The sequence below is a fragment of the Nerophis ophidion genome, linkage group LG17 (assembly GCF_033978795.1).
Source record: "Nerophis ophidion isolate RoL-2023_Sa linkage group LG17, RoL_Noph_v1.0, whole genome shotgun sequence".
NCBI classification, from domain to species: domain Eukaryota; kingdom Metazoa; phylum Chordata; class Actinopteri; order Syngnathiformes; family Syngnathidae; genus Nerophis; species Nerophis ophidion.
Genome location: NC_084627.1, coordinates 41,891,242 through 41,909,621, shown reverse-complemented (window position 1 = coordinate 41,909,621; position 18,380 = coordinate 41,891,242). Strand labels below are relative to the sequence as shown.

The window sequence follows — 18,380 nt, the reverse complement described above, 5'->3', positions numbered from 1 at the left end:
TGGGACATTCTCTCCCTTAGAGAGCATGTCCCAGTGTTCCCCGGACGTAGGGAGAAGTCCAGAGCGCCAAAAAACCTTAAAAGGCACTGCCTTTGCGTGCCGGCCCAATCACATAATATCCACGGCTTTTCACACACACAAGTGAACGCAAGTCATACTTGGTCAACAACCATACAGGTCACACTGAGGGTGGCCTTATAAACAACTTGAACATTGTTACAAATATGCGGCACACTGTGAACCCACACCAAACAAGAATGACAAACACATTTCGGGAGAACATCCGCACCGTAACACAACAGAACAAATACCCAGAACCCATTGCAGCACTAACTCTTCAGGGTCCTGGAATAATGTTTACCTATAAAAACTGCACTTTTGTTTTAAATGTTGCTTAGCGTTCACAATCATCAATAAAAGTAAATACAAGTTTGCTTGTGCCAGCTATGTTGAAACATGTTGCAGCCATCAAATCACACATGAGCTAATATTCACAACGTGACCACAAATGCATACTTTTTGGAAGTGGGACTGTGACCTGGTTAACATGGAATTCATTTTAAACACCATTTGTTGTTCAATTACCTTTTCACAACCCTAACAAGTCATCCTTTAATTAGCACAACTCCTGGGAATACTTTGGAAATGGGAATCCAATTTATGGCTCAAACGTCTGTATTCCAGGGTGACTTTCCATCCTTTATTCATGAATTCAATCACGCCTTAAGAGTTCTTGAAAGTATAAAAGACCTTGAACACGCCTTAAACAAAATGTGCTTGCAAATTGAATGAAGACTCACCCCATTTTTCGGGTATGCCACCCATCCAGGTTCTCCCATCACAGAGCGGGAATCCAGCAAGTTGACTGAAAGATGAAAGAATTAGTTGGTCAGTGAAAATGAACAAACCAAAAAAAAGTAAGAAACATTAGTGGTTAAATGAACTCTAATCAGAGGTGGGTAGAGTAGACAGAAATTGTACTCAACTCAGAGTTCTGTTACTTTAGAGATGTATTACTCAAGTAAAAGCAAGGAATAGTCACCAAATATTTACTTGAGTAAAAGTAAAAAGTATGTTGTGAAAAAACTACTTAAGTACTGAGTAACTGATGAGTAACCTGTTCGTTTAATGATGACGGCAACAAGTAATGCACAAAAACATAAAAATAGCAATGAACAAATTCAGAGCCAGGAATATCTCTTAAGCAACTAAAACAATAATATATATTAAAATATATATATTTGGTTTTACACTGTATTGAAAACAAATTTGAAAATGAATTTTACCTTTGCAACCTCATTATACTATTGGCTAAGTTTTATATTCATAAATGTAAGTTACTCAATACCCGACATGTTTTTTGTGCCTTTAAAAAAGATTTAAAAATCTACATTAAAACACTTAACCTCTGTGACACTGTGATCAGCAGCACCGGAGCACCGCAGGGAACGGTGCTGGCCCCTCTTCTCTTCACCCTGTACACCGCTGACTTCTGCTACAACTCAGAGCTGTGTCACATCCAGAAGTACGCGGATGACACTGCCATCATCGGGTGCATCAGGGACGGCAGAGAGGAGGAGTTTCGGAACCTGGTGAGGGACTTTGTTGTCTGGTGCCACACGAACGTCTTGCAGCTCAATCCATCAAAGACCAAGGAGCTGGTCATTAACTTTGGGAGGTCGAGTCCACGGTCACAACCTATTGTGATCGGGGGAGTTGAGGTACAGACCGTGGACTCATTCAAGTACCTCGGGGTTTGGGTGGACAATAAGCTGGACTGGACTGTTAACACGGACCACCAGTACAAGAAAGGACAGAGCAGGCTTTACTTCCTCAGGAGACTGCACTCTTTCAACATTTGTAGAAAACTCCTGTGGATGTATTAACAATCTGTGGTTGCCAGTGTTCTTTTCTACATGGTAGTGTGCTGGGGGGGCAGTACATCTAAGAAGGACAGCTCCAGACTTGAGAAACTGATCAGGCGGGCCGGTTCTACAATCGGAATGAAACTGGACTCACTGGTGACGGTGGCAGAGAAGAGGACTGTGGACAAACTAGTGAGCATCCTGGATGATGGTAGTCACCTTCTGCATAGCGTTGTCAGTAGCCAGAGGAGCCTGTTCAGTGCTAGACTGCTTCATCCCAAGTGCAGGACTAATAAACTCAAAAACTCCTTTGTCCCACACGCCATTAGACTGTACAACTCCTCTCTGGGACGGGCGGAGGGGGGGTATTAGGATGACAGGGGATGCAAAACATTAACAGTGCAATACGTTTTCATAACATAGTCACTACTGCCTAGTTTGTCTTGTTATATTCTTATTTTACTGTTATATTGTTATTCCCATTGTTTTTATTCTTTTTGTAATATTTCTCTATTTTGTTTCCTTTTAAACCCCCATTATTTACTTTTTACTTTTTTTTTTTAAATTGATCCCAACTCTGTACACTGCTGCTGGAATTTTAATTTTCCTGAAGGAACTCTCCTGAAGGAATCAATAAAGTACTATCTATCTATCTAACAACCAAAAATCTGTGAAAACGATGATGCTGTGTTCCAAACTTAAGTTATTTACTGAGATTGAGTGAGCCTATGGCTTTGCACTTTCTTTATTTTATATATATATATTTTTTTGCATTCTATTTTAGTTACTTTGAATTTGCAACCCCCTTCCACTGTTTTGTATGAGTTTTATACTGTTTTGTACTGTTTTTGTACTTACTTTGATTATTATTTTCAACTGTTTGTAAATGTTGAAATTTATAAATAAAATCTTATAAAAAAAAAAAAGTGCAGTTAATCATGTGACCGCCTGGCTCTGTTTGATTGGTGAAACTGAGTCAAACGTCACCTGTGACTGCATTTGATTGGTGAAACGGAGTCAAACGTCACCAGTGACTGCATTTGATTGGTGAAACGGAGTCAAACGTTGATTGGTGAAACGCAGGCATGTGATAGATCCTACTTTGAAGGTCTGTCTGACAAACCAAAACAAAGCTTGCATTAATAGATCAATAAAAATCGGTAGCGCGTAGCGAGATGAAAGTAGATAAATGGAGCGGAGTAAAAGCAGCGTTTGTTCTCTATAAATATACTCAAGTAAAAGTAAAATTATGTTGCATTAAATCTACTCTTAGAAGAACAATTTACCCCAAAAGTTACTCAAGTAGATGTAACGGAGTAAATGTAGCGCGTTACTACCCACTTCTGACTCTAATCCATGGCTAGTAGAGATGTGGGATGTGGACAATGTCAATCAAACACATTTGGCTGTGATAGACATTTGAAGCCCGTCCTCATGTCGTGAAAATTCATGTTGATCACATATTCAAGTTAATGTTTCTGCACAGTGCGGTCACTTCTAAGTCAGTCATCCTCGCCTCCAACGTGGAAAATAAACTGATTCTAAAAGTACAAACCCCGTTTCCATGAGTTGGGAAATTGTGTTAGATGTAAATATAAACAGAATACAATGATTTGCAAATCATTTTCAACCCATATTCAGCTGAATATGCAAATAATCTTTAACTTTAGAATTTGATGCCAGCAACACGTGACAAAGAAGTTGGGAAAGGTGGCAATAAATACTGATAAAGTTGAGGAATGCTCATCAAACACTTATATGGAACATCCCACAGGTGTGCAGGCTAATTGGGAACAGGTGGGTGCCATGATTGGGTATAAAAGCAGCTTCCAGGAAATGCTTAGTAATTCACAAACAAAGATGGGGCAAGTGTCACCAATTTGTAAGCAAATTGTTGAACAGTTTTAGAACAACATTTCTCAACGAGCCACTGCAAGGAATTTAGGGATTTTACCATCTACGGTCCGTAAAATCATCAAAAAGTTCAGAGAATCTGGAGAAATCACTGCTCGTAAGCGATGATAATACGAACTTTTGATCCCTCAGGCGGTAGTGCATCAAAACTGGCATCATTGTGTAAAGGATATCACCACATCGGCTCAGGAACACTTCATAAAACCACTGTCAGTAACTACAGTTTTTCTCTATATCTGTAAGTGCAAGTTAAAACTCTACTATGTAAAGCCAAACCCATTTATCAACAACACCCTGAAACGCAGCCGGCTTCACTGGGCCCGTGCTCATCTAAGATGGACTGATGCAAAGTGGAAAAGTGTTCTGTGGTCTGACGAAGTGAAGTGAATTATATTTATATCGCTCTTTTCTCTAGTGACTCAAAGCGCTTTACATAGTGAAAACCAATATCAAAGTTAAATTTAAACCAGTGTGGGTGGCACTGGGAGCACGTGGGTAAAGTGTCTTGCCCAAGGACACAACGGCAGTGACTAGGATGGCGGAAGCGGGAATCGAACCTGCAACCCTCAAGTTGCTGGCATTGCCACTCTACCAACCGAGCTATACCGCCCCACGAGTCCACATTTCAAATTATATTTGAAAACAGAGGACGTGGAGTCCTCCGGAACAAAGAGGAAAATAACCAATCGGATTGTTATAGGCGCAAAGTTCAAAAGCCAGCATCTGTGATGGTATGGGGGTGTATACTAATACACCCCCATACCATCACAAGGCATGGGTAACTTACACATCTGTGAAGGCACCATTAATAATGAATGGTCCTTACAGGTTTTGGAGCAACATATGTTGTCATCCAAGCAACGTTATCATGGACGCCCCTGCTTATTTCAGCAAGACAAGTATTACAACGGCGTGGCTTCATAAAAAAAAAAGTGTGGGTACTTTCCTGGCCCGCCTGCAGTCCAGACCTGTCCCCCATCAAAAATGTGTGGCACATTATGAAGCGTAAAATTCGACAGCGAAGTTGAGCGACTGAAGCTCTACATAAAACAAGAATGGGAAAGTATTCCACTTTCAAAGCTTCAACAATTAGTTTCCTCAGTTCCCAAACGTTTATTGAGTGTTGTTAAAAGAAAAGGTGATGTAACACAGTGGTGAACATGCCCTTTCCCAACTACTTTGGCACGTGTTGCAGCCATTAAATTCTAATTTAATTATTATTTGCAAAAAAAAAATAAAGTTTATGAGTTTGAACATCAAATATCTTGTCTTTGTAGTGCATCCAATTGAATATGGGTTGAAAGAGATTGTAGTCCTTTTATATTTACATCTAACACAATTTCCCAACTCATATGGAAACAAGGAGAAGGAATACCTAAACATTCTACAATCCGCACCGTTGAAGAATGTCCTCATCACTAAGCAAGAGCTTTTGATTGTAAACAAAAATGGGCGGATCGCAACAAATATCGACCGTAATGAGAGTACGAAATCCATTTTTTGTCAATTCTACAGTGGTTAGTTCAATGTTTTTTTTATTATGAAAAAACAGTGTTTTAGGTCAATGTCTGCATACTCAATCAATCAATCAATGTTTACTTATACAGCCCTAAATCACTAGTGTCTCAAAGGGCTACACAAACCACTACGACATCCTCGGTAGGCCCGCATAAGGGCAAGGAAAACTCACACCCAGTGGGACATCGGTGACAATAATGACCCAGTGGGACGTCGGTGACAATGATGACTATGAGAACCTTGGAGAGGAGGAAAGCAATGGATGTCGAGCGGGTCTAACATGATACTGTGAAAGTTCAATCCATAATGGATCCAACACAGTCGCGAGAGTCCAGTCCAAAGCGGATCCAACACAGCAGCGAGAGTCCCGTTCACAGCGGAGCCAGCAGGAAACCATCCCAAGCGGAGGCGGATTTACTGTACATGTTTACATACTGTACATGTCTACATGTGTCTGTCCCTCCCTGGCTGGCAGAATGCATACCAGCACTGCATGCATTCCCACCAAGCATCAAAATGTATAAGAAATGCCAAAGTGATGACGACCATCAATTGGCATATAAATTAAGACACAAAGAGAAGACTCAGCTCAAACACAACTATTTACTCTTCCTCCATCATCGTCTTCATTGAAAGCTGCCAGGACCGAGCAGCTGACTGCTGCACTTTACCAAACATGTCTCCTATTGGAAGTTCTGTCTCGGAGACCCCTTTCATTTTTTTGGCTATAAATAAACGCACTCAGGAAAATGCTTTTGTCTAAAGAGAATAACAAAGGATCAACACGAGGGAAGTGCTGACCAGTCCTTACTTATTGAAGGAGTATGTAAAAGTGGGACTATAGAAGACTGCACAGCTGCATCTGCCTCATGTCGCTTGGGTTCACAAGGTTTTAGAAGGATTCTGTGCAAAAATTATACACTTTTTCTATTAACACTTATTCAATTTTACTGCTGAACTTGGTCTACAGCAGGGGTCACCAACGCGGTGCCCGCGGGCACCAGGTAGCCCGTAAGGACCAGATGAGTCGCCCGCTGGCCTGTTCTAAAAATAGCTCAAATAGCAGCACTTACCAGTGAGCTGCCTCTATTTTTTTAATTTTATTTATTTACTAGCAATCTGGTCTCGCTTTGCTCGACATTTTTAATTCTAAGAGAGACAAAACTCGAATAGAATTTGAAAATCCAAGAAAGTATTTTAAAGACTTGGTCTTCACTTGTTTAAATAAATACAATTATTTTTTTACTTTGCTTCTTATAACTTACAGAAAGACAATTTTAGAGTAAAAATACAACCTTAAAAATGATTTTCGGATTTTTAGACACATACCTTTTTACCTTTTAAATTCCTTCCTCTTCTTTTCTGACCATTTAAATCAATGTTCAAGTAAATGTATTTTTTTATAGTAAAGAATAATAAATACATTTTAATTTAATTCTTCATGTTAGCTCAAGTTTTTTTGACGAAGAATATTTGTGAAATATTTCTTCAAACTTATTATGATTAAAATTCAAAAAAAATATTCTGGCAAATCTAGAAAATCTTTACAATCAAATTTACATCTTATTTCAAAGTCTTTTGAATTTCTTTTAAAAATTTTGTTCTAGAAAATCTAGAAGAAATAATTATTTGTCTTTGTTAGAAATATCGCTTGGTCCAATTTGTTATATATTCTAACAAAACGCAGATTGGATTTTAACCTATTCAAAACATGTCATCAAAATTCTAAAATTAATCTTAATCAGGAAAAATTACTAATGATGTTCCATAAATTCTTTTTTTTCATTTTTTCCAAAATATTCAAATTAGCTAGTTTTTCTCTTCATTTTTTTGGGTTGAATTTTGAATTTTAAAGAGTCGAAATTGAAGATAAACTATGTTTCAAAATTGTATTATAACTTTTTTCATGTTTTCTCCTCTTTTAAACCGTTCAATTAAGTGTTTTTTTTTTCATCATTTATTCTCTACAAAAAAACCTTCCCTAAGAGGAAAAAAAATGTACGACGGAATGACAGACAGAAATACCCATTTTTTATATATATAGATTTATTTATTAAAAGGTAAATTGAGCAAATTGGCTATTTCTGGCAATTTATTTAAGTGTGTATCAAACTGGTAGCCCTTTGCATTAATCAGTACCCAAGAAGTAGCTCTTGGTTTCAAAAAGGTCCGTGACCACTGGTCTACAGTATATCTATATATTTATATTTGTATCTATATATTTTGTTTATATGTACTTAAATCAAGAAAGGTGCAGCATCTTCTCATCTGTGGCTGACTAGTGCAACAACGCTAAATCCTGTGAAAAACCATGGGACCGGAACTCTGTAATAACTAAAGTTCAGTGGGTGAAAAATGTAGTGAAGTGAAGTGAAGTGAATTATATTTATATAACACTTTTTCTCTAGCGACTCAAAGTGCTTTTACAGTGAAACCCACGATCCGAGTTACATTTAAAGCAGTGTGGGTGGCACTGGGAGCAGGTGGGTAAAGTGTGGGCAGTGACTAGGCTGGCGGAAGCGGGGATCGAACCTGGAACCCTCAAGTTGCCGGCACAGCTACTCTACCAACCAAGCTATACCGCCTCACTAGTGCAACACAACACCGAATCCCGTAAAAAAACATTCGACCGGAACGCTCTAATAACAAAAGTTCCTTGGGTGAATAATGCAAACTCACTACACCGGTAGTTTTTAGCGCTTCCATAGCGAGTCTACTGACAGATAAAAGTTACAAAGGTTGTATTAGAAATGGCAACAGCAGAGAATGAACATCACATGACATGCAGATAGAGAAAAAAGAAGAAGCTTATCGACTACGGCATCAGCACGGACTACAATGGCAGAAGCGCGCGCATTTTCAGGACTTATGCAGATCCCAGGTACCAGCAGGTACCACAAGGTAATAAAAGTTGGATTTGCATAATATTACCAAAGAAAACACCAGTGGTTCTTAAACTTTTTTCACCAAGTTTCACCTCAGAAAAAACTTGGCCCTCTAACTACCATTATAATGACCAACATTAAAAATACAGTAGCGTAGTACGCCTAAATATAAATTAAAAAACAATACAGATGTCTTATTAAACTAAAATATGTTATCTTTTGGCCTCTGTGACACTACATACAGTGTGTGTGAACAGTAACACTGTGTTCGGATATTTAACTAAGTGATTCTTTGGCCTACCACTGGATGGAGCTTTTGTACGTACGACAGTTTGAGAATGATTGACTTAGATCAGTGGTCACCAACCATTTTGAAACCAAGAGCTAATTCTTGGGTACTAACTAATGCAAAGGACTACCAGTTAGATACACACTTGAATAAATTGCCAGAAATAGCCAATTTGCTCAATTTACCTTTAATAAATAAACCTATATATATAAAAAATGGGTATTTTGGTCTGTCATTCCGTCGTACATTTTTTTTCCTTTTGCGAAAGGTTTTTTGTACACAATAAATGATGAAAAAAGAGGAGAAAACACGAAAAAAAAGAAAATTTAATTTTGAAACATATTTTATCTTCGATTTTGACTCTTTAAAATTCTAAATTCAACCGAAAATAATGAAAAAAAACTAGCTAATTTGAATCTTTTTTTTTTAAATTAAAAAATAATTTATGGGACATCATTAGTAATTTTTCCTGATTAACATAAATTTTAAGAATTTTGATGACATATTTTAAATAGGTTAAAATCCAATCTGCACTTTGTTAGAATATATAACAAATTGGACCAAGCTATATTTCTAACAAAGACAAATCATTATTTCTTCCAGATTTTCCAGAACAAAAATTTTAAAAGAAATTCAAAAGACTATGAAATAAGATTTAAATTGGATTCTTGAGACTTTCTAGATTAGCCAGAATAATTTTGTTGAATTTTAATCTTAATAAGTTTGAAGAAATATTTCACAAACATTCTTCGTCGAAAAAACAGAAGCTAAAATGAAGAATTAAATTAAAATGTATTTATTATTCTTTACAATAAAAAATAATAATAATAATTGAACATTGATTTAAATTGTCAGGAAAGAAGAGGAAGGAATTTAAAAGGTAAAAAAGCATATGTGTTTAAAAATGTTAAAATAATTTTTAAGGTTGTATTTTTTCTCTAAAATTGTTTTTCCGAAAGTTATAAGAAGCAAAGTAAAAAAATTAATGACTTTATTTAAACAAGTGAAGACCAAGTCTTTAAAATATTTTCTTGGATTTTCAAATTCTATGAGTTTTGTCTCTCTTAGAATAAAATATGTCAAGCAAAGCAAGACCAGCTTGCTAGTAAATAAATAAGATTTAAAAAATAGAGGCAGTTCACTGGTAAGTGCTGCTATTTGAGCTATTTTTAGAACAGGCCAGCGGGCGACTCATCTGGTCCTTACGGGCTACCTGGTGCCCGCGGGCACCGCGTTGGTGACCCCTGACTTAGATCAACACACTTTAAAAGACATTACAGCTTGTCTTGCCTTGTCAAACAGTATAAAAGCAACCTGGTCAGAGTTCACCTTTATCTGATCAGTGATAACGTTGAACAACGTGTCCACTCTGACAATAAAAGTGAGAGTCCAACTCAGTCTGCTGCGTGTTGTTAAAAACTGAACGCATGTCCAGTATTCCCTTTCCATAACCGGTAACATCAGCGCCTACTTTGACCTCATTTCCATATAAGTTGGGAGATTGTGTTAGATGTAAACCATTTTCAACCCATATTCAGTTGAATATACAAAGACAACATATTTGATGTTCAAACTGAGAATTTTTTTTTCTTTAAGCAAATAATCATTAACTTTAGAATTTGAGGCCAGCAACACGTGACAAAGAAGTTGGGAAAGGGGGCAAAAAATTATAAAGTTGAAAAATGCTCATCAAACACTTATTTGGAACATCCCACAGGTGTGCAGGCTAATTGGGAACAGGTGGGTGCCATGATTGGGTATAAAAGCAGCTTCCATGAAATGCTAAGTAATTCACAAACAAGGATGGGGCGAGGGTCACAAATTTTTAAGCAAATTGTCGAACAGTTTTAGAACAACATTTCTCAACGAGCTATTGAAAGAAATTTAAAGATTTTACCATCTACGGTCCGTAAAATCACCAAAAGGTTCAGAGAATCTGGAGAAATCACTGCACCTAAGCAATGATATTACGGACCTTTGAGCCCTCAGGCGGTACTGCATCAAAACCCGACATCAGTGTGTAAAGGATATCCCCACATGGGCTCAGGAACACTTCATAAAACCACTGTCAGTAACTACAGTTGGGTGCTACATCTGTAAGTGCAGGTTAAAACTCTGCTATGAAAAGCAAAATCCATTTATCAACAACACCCAGGAACGCCGCCGGCTTTGCTGGGCCCGAGCTCATCTAAGATGGACTGATGCAAAGTGGAAAGGTGTTCTGTGGTCTGACGAGTCCACATTTCAAATTTTATTTGGAAACAGAGGACGGGGTGTCGTCCGTAACAAAGAAGAAATTAAGCATCCGGATTGTTATAAGCGCAAAGTTCAAAAGCCGGCATCTGTGATGGTATGGGGGTGTATTAGTGCCCAAGGCATGGGTAACTTACACATCTGTGAAGGCACCATTAATGCTGAATGGTTCATACAGGTTTTGGAGCAACATATGTTGTCATCCAAGCAACGTTATCATGGATACCCCTGCTTATTTCAGCAAGACAATGCCAAGCCACGTGTTACAACAGCGTGGCTTCGTAGTAAAAGAGTGCGGGTACTTTCCTGGCCCGCCTGCAGTCCAGACATGTCTCCCATCGAAAATGTGTGACCCATTATGAAGCGTTGAACAACTTTAGCTGTACATCAAGCAAGAATGGTAAAGAATTCCACTTTCAAAGCTTCAACAATTAGTTTCCTCAGTTCCCAAACATTTATTGAGTGTTGTTAAAAGAAAAGGTGATGTAACACAGTGGTGAACATGCCCTTTCCCAACTACTTTGGCACGTGTTGCAGCCATGAAATTCTAAGTTATTATTTGCAAAAAAATATAAAGTTTATGAGTTTGAACATCAAATATGTTGTCTTTGTAGCATATTCAACTGAATATGGATTGAAAATGACTTGCAAATCAATGTATTCCGTTTATATTTACATCTAACACAATTTCCCAACTCATATGGAAACGGGGTTTGTAGATTGTAGTCCTGAGAAGAAGGCTGGAACGCCACACCTCTAATCAGAGTCCATTAAAAAAAGTATTTGACCCACGAGGAGGCGGAGCCAGACTGAGGTAAACATTGTTCTGCACCTGAGACCCCATCACTCTCACCACCCCTCCCGCTCGGACTGGCTCTGCAGAGAATCATCAAAGAGGCGACTAGACAACTAATTAGGCAACAAAGAAGCGATACGTGATGCAGAGCTCGATCGTGTGGGAAAAATGTCTGCTTGCACGCTCACTTCCACCCGTTCAGGCGGTGACAGCGATCTGCAGCCGGCATTATCAATCAATCAATGTTTATTTATATAGCCCCAAATCACAAATGTCTCAAAGGACTGCACAAATCATTACGACTACAACATCCTACAGCAGGGGTCACCAACGCGGTGCCCGCGGGCACCAGGTAGCCCATAAGGACCAGATGAGTCGCCCCCTGGCCTGTTCTAAAAATAGCTAATACCAGCACTTATAAGTGAGCTGCCTCTGTTTATTTTTTTATTTTTTTTATTTACTAGCAAGCTGGTCTTGCTTTGCTCGACATTTTTAATTCTAAGAGAGACAAAACTCAAATAGAATTTGAAAATCCAAGAAAATATTTTAAAGACTTGGTCCTCACTTGTTTAAATAAATTCATGAATTTTTTCACTTTGCTTCGTATAACTTTCAGAAAGACAATTTTAGAGAAAAAATACAACCTTAAACATGATTTTAGGATTTTTAAACACATATACCTTTTTACCTTTTAAATTCCTTCCTCTTCTTTCCTGACAATTTAAATCAATGTTCAAGTTTTTTTGTTTTTTAATTGTAAAGAATAATAAATACATTTAAATTTAATTCTTAATAATAGCTTCTGTTTTTTCAACAAAGAATATTTGTGAAATATGTATTCAAACTTATTATGATTAAAATTCCCAAAAAATATTCTGGCAAATCTAGAAAATCCGTAGAATCAAATTTAAATCTTATTTCAAAGTCTTTTAAATTTATTTAAAAATTTTTGTTCTGGAAAATCTAGAAGAAATAAGGATTTGTCTTTGTTAGAAATATAGCTTGGTCCAATTTGTTATATATTCTAACAAAGTGCAGATTGGATTTTAACCTATTTAAAACATGTCATCAAAATTCTGAAAATAATCTTAATCAGAAAAAATGACTAATGATGTTCCATAAATCCTTTTTTTTTTTTTTTTTTTTCAAAAAGATTCGTATTAGCTAGTTTTTCTATTCTTTTTTTCGGTTGGATTTTGAATTTTAAAGAGTTGAAATTGAAGATAAAGTATGTTTCAACATTTCTTTTGAATTTTTTTATGTTTTTTCCTCTTTTAAACCGTTCAATTAAGTGTTTTTTTCATTATTTATTCTTTACAAAAAACCTTCCGCAGAAGGAAAAAAATGTACGACGGAATGACAGACAGAAATACCCTTTTTTTTTATATATATATTTATCTGTTTCCATATATATTTATTGTGAGAAATGATAAAGATGATCAGTGTTTTTACAAAGTTAAATATCCTTAATCCCATCTCCGGGTTGGGGAGGAGACCCTGCCCCAAGTGGAGGAGTTCAAGTACCTAGGAGTCTTGTTCACGAGTGAGGGAAGAGTGGATCGTGAGATCGACAGGCGGATCGGTGCGGCGTCTTCAGTAATGCGGACGTTGTACCGATCCGTTGTGGTGAAGAAGGAGCTGAGCCGGAAGGCAAAGCTCTCAATTTACCGGTCGATCTACGTTCCCATCCTCACCTATGGTCATGAGCTTTGGGTCATGACCGAAAGGATAAGATCACGGGTACAAGCGGCCGAATTGAGTTTCCTCCGCCGTGTGGCGGGGCTCTCCCTTAGAGATAGGGTGAGAAGTTCTGCCATCCGGGAGGAGCTCAAAGTAAAGCCGCTGCTCCTTCACATGGAGAGGAGCCAGATGAGGTGGTTCGGGCATCTGGTCAGGATGCCACCCGAACGCCTCCCTAGGGAGGTGTTTAGGGCACGTCCAACCGGTAGGAGGCCACGGGGAAGACCCAGGACACGTTGGGAAGACTATGTCTCCCGGCTGGCCTGGGAACGCCTCGGGATCCCCCGGGAAGAGCTAGACGAAGCGGCTGGGGAGAGGGAAGTCTGGGTTTCCCTGCTTAGGCTGTTGCCCCCGCGACCCGACCTCGGATAAGCGGAAGATGATGGATGGATGGATGGAATATCCTTAATTACTAACAATAACATAGAGTTAAAGGTAAATTGAGCGCATTGGCTATTTCTGGCAATTTATTTAAGTGTGTATCAAACTGGTGGCCCTTCGCATTAATCAGTACCCAAGAAGTAGCTCTTGGTTTCAAAAAGGTTGGGGACTCCTGATCTACAGCCTAATATCACTGCTCCACACTTAAGTGCTGCACTCACACTATTTCTAGGAGTTCACATATTTCAAGGAGCAAGCAGATTTTCAGCTTGAGGAATCTTGACAAGAAGTAAAAAGGCAGTTTAGGTGTGTGACACTGGTGTGACCTCACTGCTAGCCACTCTCTATCGCGCTCTTTTCATGCCGCAGTTGGCTTGGAGGTCTCTAGTCCCAGATGAACGGCCTCCCGTCTCCCGAGTGCTTTGCTCAAGTCACTCAGTAGCATTTAGTCGAAAGTGGCAAGTCATCAGTGGTGATGGCGTAGATGCACTCGCTCATTAGTCAGATATCATTATTATTATTATTATGAATAAAAGAGCCCAGTGAGAGAGGAAAAAGAGATCAATCATGTTTGCATAGCACACAACTTCTCATCAGTGGTGGAACCAAACTCAACTGTTTTTATCTCTTGGAGCAAGTCTTTAAATATTCACAAATACTTGAAGGTTGTTGGTATTCTGTTTACGCATCCTGTTTATCATAAGCCTCACAAACAAATCAGTGACTCTAAGAAAGTTGCATTTGTCAATCTCGGATCAAGACCAAAAGAGCACATTGAGTTAACTCGACAGGACAAGTATGTGAAGTACGTGACAGGATGTACAGAGAATACAGCAGGGGTCACCAACGCGGTGCCCGCGGGCACCAGGTAGCCCGTAAGGACCAGATGAGTCGCCCGCTGGCCTGTTCTAAAAATAACTCAAATAGCAGCACTTACCAGTGAGCTGACTCAATTTTTTAAATTGTATTTATTTACTAGCAAGCTGGTTTTTAATTCTAAGAGAGACAAAACTCAAATAGAATTTGAAAATACAAGAAAATATTTTAAAGACTTGGTCTTCACTTGTTTAAAAAAATTCATTTATTTTTTTTACTTTGCTTCTTATAACTTTCGGAAAGACAATTTTAGAGAAAAAATATAACCTTAAAAATGCTTTTAGGATTTTTAAACACATATACCTTTTTACCTTTTAAATTCCTTCCTCTTCTTTCTTGACAATTTAAATATATGTTCAATAATTTCTTATTTTTTATTTTAAAGAATAAGAAATACAATGTAAGTTAATTCTTCATTTTAGCTTCTGTTTTTTCGATTTGTGAAATATTTCTTCAAACTTATGATTAAAATTCCCCAAAAATTATTCTGGCAAATCCAGAAAATCTGTAGAATCAAATTTAAATCTTATTTCAAAGTATTTTGAATTTCATTTAAAATTTTTGTTCTGGAAATTCTAGAAGAAATGATGATTTGTCTTTGTTAGAAATATAGCCTGGTCCAATTTGTTATATATTCTAACAAAGTGCAGATTGGATTGTAACCTATTTAAAACATGTCATCAAAATTCAAAAAATAATGTTCCATAAATTATTTTTAAAATTTTTTCAAAATGATTCAAATTAGCTAGTTTTTTCCTTCATTTTTTTCGGTTGAATTTTGAATTTTAAAGAGTCGAAATTGAAGATAAACTATGTTTCAAAATTTAATTTTCATTTTATTCATGTTTTCTTCTCTTTTAAAAAGTTCAATTAAGTGTTTTTTTCATCATTTATTCCCTACAAAAAAACCTTCAGTAAAAGGGAAAAAAAAAATGTACGACGGAATGACAGACAGAAATACCCATTTTTTTATATATTTACATTTATTTTTTTAAAGGTAAATTTAGCAAATTGGCTATTTCTGGCAATTTATTTAAGTGTGTATCAAACTGGTAGCCCTTCGCATTAATCAGTACCCAAGAAGTAGCTCTTGGTTTCAAAAAGGTTGCTGACCCCTGGTATACAGGGTGTACAGGGTTTTTGATTGATTGATTCAAAAATGTATTAGTAGATTGCAGAGTACAGTACAAATTCCGTACAATTGACCACTAAATGGTAACACCCCAAAAAATGTTGAAACTTGTTCAGTTTTTGAGTCTTTTGAGTCCATGTTAATCAATTCATGGTATACAGGGTATACAGGTTAACTAAGTAACGAGGACAACAATACGCAGTCGAAACAAGGACAAAAGCAATAGCCTTCTTAAAGGTAAATGTATTTTAAATGTAGGAAATGTTAAAAGCACATGTTTTTACGTTGACAATAATGTAAAATGGATGAAAATAAGTTGATAAATGAGCAAGTTATGATTAAGTTTCAGTAAACATTGTATCGCCTTAAATGGAAGTGGCCATGCACTAAGATGGCCGCCACTTTAGCACGTAGCTTAGCATGGCTGTCACAGCGTTGTGTGGTGTTTAGTTGTAGCTACATGTATGATGTGAATCTCATGCTGCATTCAAGGCTGCTGGGAAGTTGGGAATACCTTTCCAGAGCTCAGAATGTTCCAGCTAAATGTAAACCAAAGGCATGACCACAATGAGAGAGTATCTGCTTTGGAAATAGTTAGTGTGTATCATTTATTTCCATCCATTTTCTACCACTTGTCCCTCTCAGGTTCACGGGGGGTGCTGGAGCCTATCCCAGCTGCACATGGGCAGAAGGTGGGGTACACCCTGGACAAGTCGCCACCTCATCGCAGGGCTGAGTCAAAAAGTTCAATTCAAAAGTGAAAGTCTTTTATTGACGTTTACAAACTCAGAGAATAATTACCGAAAACAAGACGACTTTGAGGGCAAAACCTGAAGGATTTAAACATTAGTACAAAGTAGGGATGCTATCAAGAAATACGATCCGCAAATCGCAATTCTCAATATTCCGATTTTAAATCGACTTATAGTTTTAAAAAAATCTATTTTTATTTTTTTTAAGGATCAGTTTTTATGAGACATTTTAGGCCAACTCAATACGTCATACATCAGCAACCAAAAAGAGGTTTTGTCACCTTTAACTTGTTTTGAAAAGGTTTTATTATCATTCCTGTACCAAATTATACTTTGCAAGAATCTGTCTGAATTGAGAATCGTGTTGAATCAAGCGACAATTCTGAATCAAATTGCCACAACAAGAATCAGATCAAATCGTGAGGAGCCCAATAATGTTCCATCTCTAGTAGACAACAGAACTGCAACGACTAGTCAACATTGTCGACAATAAAATGTGTCGCCAACAATTATACTCGTGTCTTTCTGGGTGACAAAGTGTCAAGTGTGAGAACATCTCCGCTTATTCTAGTTAAAAACATGAGTACTTGCTCATTTTGTTTTTATGTCAGCACGTCTGTGATACGCCAACATTTAAAGACATGATGTCCGATATCTGGAAGGAGGATGCATCTCAACTTCCGTAAAAGTTTTAGTTTCTACCTTGGTGGCTGGTAGAAGTGTGAAAAATAACTTGAAATATATTTGTTAAACAAAGTCAGCCGGCTAAACTTTCAAGTACTTTTTAAAGCAGCCTCAAATTTGTAATGTCGAAAAAAAGGCCAAATAAATAGAGGAGCACATGGGACTGTACCCTAGAGCAGTGGTTCTCAAATGGGGGTACGCGTACCCCTGGGGGTACTTGAAAGTATGCCAAGGCGTACGTGAGATTTTTTTTTAAATATTCTAAAAATAGAAATAAATTCAAAAATCCTTTATAAATATATTAATGGAATAATACTTCAACAAAATATGAATGTAAGTTCATAAATTGTGAAAAAAAATATAACAATGCAATATTCAGTGTTGACAGCTATATTTGTTGTGGACATGTTCCATAAATATTCATGTTAAAGATTAATTTTTTTGTGAATCCAGATGGATCTCTATTACAATCCCCAAAGAGGGCACTTTAAGTTGATGATTACTTCTATGTGTATAAATCTTTATTTATAACTGAATCACTACTTTATTTTTCAACAAGATTTTAGTTATTTTTATATGTTTTTTTCCAAATAGTTCTACAAAGACCACTACAAATGAGCAAAATTTCGCACTGTCATACAATTTAATAAATCAGAAACTGATGACATAGTGCTGTATTTTACTTCTTTATCTCTTTTTTTTTAACCAAAAATGCTTTGCTCTGATTCGGGGGTACTTGAATTTAAAAAAAATGTTCACAGGGGGTACATCACTGAAAAAAGGTTGAGAACCACTGCCCTAGAGCGTTGGTTGGAACTGTAACTGAGTGTACAGCCCAGTACGTCTCTCCTCATTGAGAAAAATTGAACTCCTGATTCCTTGCTTTTTGTCTGTTTAATAGATGGCATCAGTGTTTGAACCTGACACAGTCGTAAAGATTAGATCCATGAAGGAAATAATACATTTACATATGCATAAAAATGTGTTTTTCTTTTGTATTAATTTTTTTAATGAATGAAGTAAACACAATATAGGACCTGGGACCCTGTTTTGAAGATTTCTAGCGCCAACACTGAATGTGCATCAACCTGAGGCATGTTTTGTTAACAATGAACATCAAGCTGAGACATGAAATATAATCAATTCCCAACTTCCCGAAATAAAAAGGATGTCCTTCAACATGGGGAAAAAAATGTCCGGGATATGACCGCATGCACAATGGCCAAACTTTGGCCAAATAAATCCACCATGTGAAGACTAAGCAGGCTCATTGATAATAAAAACAACAACTATGG

The 18,380-nt window shown here is 37.2% G+C and overlaps 1 protein-coding gene across 1 annotated transcript in view; it reads right to left on the bottom strand.

Moving 5' to 3' along the window:
- Window positions 1-18,380, bottom strand: part of LOC133536451 (ephrin type-A receptor 5) — a 195,293-nt gene that overhangs the window by 176,347 nt on the left and 566 nt on the right. The window contains exon 2 of the mRNA XM_061876979.1: window positions 801-865. Within this exon, the coding sequence (XP_061732963.1) occupies window positions 801-865 (65 nt within the window). The remainder of the gene's footprint in view (window positions 1-800; window positions 866-18,380) is intronic.